The 6,099-nt window shown below is 24.5% G+C and overlaps 1 protein-coding gene and 1 non-coding gene across 2 annotated transcripts; one reads left to right on the top strand and one right to left on the bottom strand.

The window, feature by feature from the left end:
- Positions 1-3,511, top strand: LOC107063947 (MD-2-related lipid-recognition protein). Its single transcript, XM_015316135.2, has 4 exons — positions 1-161; positions 2,116-2,241; positions 2,517-2,686; positions 3,325-3,511. Exons 1-4 carry the CDS (start codon positions 14-16, stop codon positions 3,406-3,408), a joined length of 528 nt encoding a protein of 175 aa, XP_015171621.2. The 5' UTR covers positions 1-13; the 3' UTR covers positions 3,409-3,511.
- Positions 3,512-5,270: 1,759 nt separating this feature from the next.
- TRNAS-CGA (transfer RNA serine (anticodon CGA)) lies at positions 5,271-5,352 on the bottom strand. Its single transcript has one exon. It is a non-coding gene; the product is annotated as a tRNA-Ser (tRNA).
- Positions 5,353-6,099: the final 747 nt, after the last annotated feature.

Genomic DNA, 6,099 nt, shown 5'->3' with positions numbered 1-6,099 from the left:
GCGACCCTCGACGATGCTTTTCTTTCACTCGTCTCTGTACCGTAGACCGAGGATGAACGGAAACGGTGAATTCGTCTTTGTCGCTCTGCTTTTGCTGGCTTTGTCATCGTTCAAGAGCTATGCGGAAGTCGTACATTTTCGCGAGTGTCCCAAACCAACTCGTGAGTGTTTTCAACAAGTCTTATATTTTCGATTTTATTTATATAAAGATAAAACAAAATTGTATTAAAAAATAAAAATATAGACGTCTAATGCTGTTTTTACACGATAGATACGTACCTGAAGAATACATTCAAACGAAAATCTCGTGTAAAACTAAAACAAATATATTACATTTACTAAAAAATTAAAGTTCTAGTTCTATGAAAAAATCAACAAAAATAATATCAATAAAATATGAAATTTTTCAATATTTTCTTCTATAAATTTGGGTCAATCGTGTTAAATAATGTACAAACTGAATCTGATGTATATATATATATATATTTTACACGATAGATACGTACCCGATGTTTAAACGAAAATTCGTGTAAAAAAATAAATATATTAAATTTATCGAAAAATAGAAAATTAGTTCCAGTACTAAAAAATAAAAATCAGCAAAAATAATACAATAAATTATAAATTTTTTCAACATTTTCTTCTTAGAATTTGGACTGATCGTGTTAAATAATATAAAAACAGAATTAGATGTATACATGTATGCATGAATGATAAAAAAGGTATAGATGTGGATTGCCCAATAAGTTCAAGAGTCGATTAATATTTGTAATGGTTGAATACATTTTTCTTTATATCATCAAGAATTTTTTGAACAATCAAATAATATTAAACATTGAGTTCGTTTAAATATTTATATCTGATTTTATAAATTTAATAACTAATTTCTTCGTATCGTATTATTTGCATAAATATAATATCAAATTATTATTCGAAATTGAAATATTTCAAATTAAATTTGAACAGATGTCTGGAAAAATATATTATATGAAATGTCGATAATAAAATTGATGTTATATTAATTCAATTATTTTTTATTTATTTATTATATTTTGAAATTTTTTTTATTAAAATAGGAATTATGTTTCACTAAATGTTTTTTCGTTTGTTACGATAGGTAATAAATTCTTTTTACAATTTCCTAGTAATTTTATCGCATTTATACTTTGAATTAGCCAGTTTTTAGATATACATTCATTTATTTAATAGTGTTAATCATTAAATAAAATATTATCCAACAGCATCGAAATAATTGGAAAGTTAACAAATCGATTAATCATTAATCGTACGTTTGATAGTACTCAAAATGCACTCAAGGAATGTTTATTTATTAATTGTTTACATAAAGGGAAAAATACATACTGCTTATCTTTGAGTACATTGGTACTGAACGACTACAAATTAGATAAACCAACTAAAAATGTTTACTCGTTGATTTCTTTTTATTTTTGCTTATCAAATGTCGTAAAGGTCGGCGTACATTGACCTGCACATCGATTTCATCTAGTTTCAGTTTGGTTTAGTTATTTCTACGAAATTACATCACACTGAGAAATAATTGTTGTTCGATAAATTTTCTAACGTAATAAAAAATTGGTCGAATTTGTGTGTTCATAAAAATATTTTAAATAATATATTTGATGTAAAACATCCATCAAAAATTACAAATATTATTAAACGAATTTAATTTAACTTTCTTCATTAATTTTTTTAATTAAATGATTCAATTTATTTGTCGATCATTTTGTTTACGGAACTTATATTAATAAAATTAAATCAAAATACGTAAAATAATATTAGCGATAATCGTTATAAATATTGATTATCAATTTATTTCAAGAATAAAATCTTATTTGTATGATTTTCCAATGAATTAAATAAAATACGCGTAATGTTTAAGATTAATTAAAAAATATTTCTTATCGTTAATTGTGAAATTAAAATAATTATGAATTTAAAATATTGATTTTAGAATTCTTCTTTTTTTTTTTTGGTTTAAATAACAGGAATGCTAGTAATACTAGTGTGTTAGTTCTAAGAAATTGTTAGAATATTTCCAAAATTGAATAAGGAAACGTAACGTTAATGGTGTATAATAATTTTATTTTTCTACAGCCGATGCAGTATCCAATTGCACTATACACGAGGTACGAGTAGATCCTTGCAGAGAAGCAGCTGAAAACAAACCGTGCAAAATTAAGAGGGGACATAATTCGAGCATAAGTTTTGATTATACACCAAGTAAGTAGGTTGCTTAACTCACTATAATTGCCATATTACTTTCAAGTCGCACATTTAACTATATTAAGTATACCTATATTAACATAATCCGTAACATTCAAATTTAATTCATTTCATCGTCACTAGATTAATTATTACCGCTTAATAAGTTTATTATATATATATTTTGTTTAATCTACCATAGCATAATAATACGATATTTAAATAAAGTATCGAAATATTTTTATTTTAATTAAACATAATTGAAATTAATTATAAAATCATTCTTTTTGCAGACTTCGACGGAGAAAAATTAGAAACTCGAGGATATTGGGCCAGTGCTTTGGCTGATCTTCCATTTTTAGGAATGAACAGTGATGCTTGCACGATGACTAAATGTCCGGTCGTGTCAGGTCAAAAACAAACTTACAATGTTCAATTATTTATCTCGAAAAAATTCCCAGTTGTAAGTGCATCTTTTGAAATGATTTATACGTATATATATTTATATATTTCTTTTCTTTTTCTCTGGCAATCATTTTAATTAACTCTCGATCACAATTATTCGCGAAATATTTTCCTAGATCTAATTAATTCGCATACACATACATATACATACATAAATAGAAAAATACAATACATAAATAATGGATGAATAAGTAAATATATAAATATATAGACACTAACATATATATATATATATATATATATATATATATATGCATGAGTATCATATACAATTCATGTAAATATATATTTAACGTTGTTAAAAGAACCCATTGTCCTTTGACGAGACGCATTTCCATGGCCTTTCGCCTCTTCGTAATGTGAAAAACAAAAAGAAAGATAAAAGTGACATCGTTTTATCTTCCTAAAAGCGAATATGGCGCCATTTTCTCTCTTGTTATCATCGTACTGAGATAACACACGTATAGATATACTACATATATATATTTAAATACACATACACATACACACATATCTATATATATTGAATAAGAGCTTGTGCAACGAGAGGAAAATCCTGTCTCGTATGAAACGAAACGCTTAACTCGTACTCCAAATTTATTTCAACGATTTCATCTTTTCTTTTTTCATTTCCAGAGAACGTACGACCTCAAGTGGAAAATGTGGAATGAGAAAGAACAAGAATGTTGTTTCATGTTCCAAATTAAGTTACACAAATGATGAGGTTAATAGGCTTATAATTTAAAGTCCATTTTCTAATCATCATCCAACTTCGACCATTGTAATATTGTGATTTAATAATTAAAATAAAAATTAATTTTTACGATTTATTTCTTCAATCCTACCTTTTTCTCTATAAACTTTTCGTTCAATTTTACGTGATTCCCTTAACAATGCGACAGTTATTTGAACGATAAAAATAAATAATGAAGAATATTTTAATTGTGTTCTTATATTTATGAGAATTTTTATTATTTGTCAGAAAAGAAAAAGAAAAAGAAAAAAGAAATATTCGAATGTCATTTGGATGTGAAATAAAATTATCTTTATTATTAGAAAATTCACGTTTATCGGTCCTCTCACTTTTCTGTTTATAAAAATAGAGATAAAAATTCCTCTTGATGTACAATTCATATTTATGAGAGACCTTTATAATTTTTTTTTCTTTTCTTTTCTCCTCTTTTTTTAGTAAAAAATAAAATTAATAAAAATTCCCTTATTTGTCGTAAACAAAATAAATTTTATTTTTTCCATTTAACATGTTCGTCTATATGTGTGTGTAAGTTAATTAATTATTTATTATGATTACACGGAATTCTAATAAATAATAGAGATAATAATTTTTTGTTCGTTTCTTTTGTAAATAAATGTCGTACGCATCTAAAAAAAAAAATAAAATAAAAAATTGAAAAAAGAAAAAAATAAGAAAGAAATATTCAATGCCTCTTCAAACAGCGGGGTCATGGAAAAGAAACGAGTAATCAACGTTCCTTTTAACGTCTCTTAAGTTTCTGTAAAAACTACCGACCATTTCTATACAACTATATACATACACGTGTGTACATATATGTACATAAATACTTATATATAAAAGTAGTATGTGTATCGTCTCGTTTACTCTTAACACTTCGTTAATGAATTAAATATCATGCTACTGCATCAAGTTCTTCTCAAAGGTTTTCTTGAACAAATTAAAATAATAATTGTACAATGTTCTTCTGTAAACTCTACTCTGGTAGCCGCCACCATAATAAATAATATTTTCAGAATCATTATTCAAAATGTAAATTTAACAAGTTTAAAATTAAATTATATTCATGACAAAAAGTGCATTAAATGTTTCTAGTATTTTTCTTTCGTCAAACTTTGATGAAAAAAAGATCGTGAGGCCATCTATGGATTGTTAGAAATAATTCGTGACGAATAATCGTTTTATTATACTCACAGAATCTTAACAAAACAACAATTTCTTTAAACTTTTATTGTATTTATAATTAAAAAATAATTTCGTATTTTACCCTATTTTCTATTTACATTGAAAAAATAAACTTTTCCTAATGCGTATCACATAAAATGGTATTAATTTTTGACAGGACAGTGATATGATAAATTTAATCCTGTATATAATTAAACTTAAATTGTTTAGTTAAATCTTATTTTAAATGTAATAACATAACAATGCATTTTAATAATTAATTTTGATCATTATTGTTTTGCTTGAATGATAAGGAAACAAAAATTTGTCTAATTTGTATGAAAAATGCAGACATCGTAGAAGAATAATTAGAATATTCTAATTGTTTATTAAACAATGGATCCTATTCTTAATATAAATAATAAACGGATCTTAATATAAATTTTTACAGATTCGTTATTCAAGAATAAAATATTTATATTCTAAAAAAGTAATTATACATATATATTTTTGTCCGCTTTATTGTGTAGCAATTGAATAATAAATAAAAAACTACTTATCCATTAAAACTACGAAAAAATTCTGTTTCTCTCATTTAATTAAAGATAAATATATCGTTGTATATTTTGATTTGTATAAATGTAAAAAAAATTTTTTAAAAAAAGTTCGCTGCGGACAGGATTCGAACCTGTGCGGGCAAAGCCCATTGGATTTCGAGTCCAACTCCTTAACCACTCGGACACCGCAGCTCGTGTACAGGATAAGCTCAAAAGTGGTATTAATAAGGTAATATAAATTTGTAAAAATTATTAAATTAATAATAATATTAAATGATAAAAGTATTATTATGTAGACAATTAATTTGTATATATTTTAACGTAGAATAATAGACTTTGTAAATGCAAAATGTTTTTAAATATTATTAAACTTTGATTTCAATTTTGCTCGCTTTTTGTTTATCAAAGTTTTCAAAATTATTTTATACTACACATATTTTCATTCTTGTTTTAATAAATTTAATTATTATTATTATAATTAAATATGCATTTCGTTAAAATTATTAAAGAAAAAAAAATCAATAAATGATATAAGCTGCGCCATCTGGTAATTACCAGTTTTATCATTGACGGATAATTTTGTGCTTTCTGTCGGTAAGGAAAACATTCAAATTAAAGATCGAGATGGCGTGTGATCAAATTACATTATATCTTGTAAATATTTTGAAATAAATAAACTGCAATCATATTTCATTAACTCAATCCTCATATTAATAAATTAAACTTTTCAATTGTTTCTTAATATAAAATTCATTAAAAATAAATAAAAGTTTCTTAACTTAACTTTTTTTATACGTTGTTTTTGAACGTTATAATTTTATCCTAATATCGTTCAATAATAAATTAAAAATTATAAAAGCCGATATTATAATTGCTATATAAAATGTAGAATTTCAAGAAAATTATATTTTCCAGATTAAAAATAAAAATTAATAGGAA

The sequence above is a fragment of the Polistes dominula genome, unplaced genomic scaffold (genome assembly GCF_049000335.1).
Source record: "Polistes dominula isolate Pdom_NZ unplaced genomic scaffold, Pdom_raw_medaka contig_73, whole genome shotgun sequence".
In the NCBI taxonomy this organism is placed as follows: Eukaryota; Metazoa; Arthropoda; class Insecta; order Hymenoptera; family Vespidae; genus Polistes; species Polistes dominula.
The sequence above is the reverse complement of the archived record's forward strand: the minus strand, read 5'-3'. Positions and strand labels throughout refer to the sequence as shown.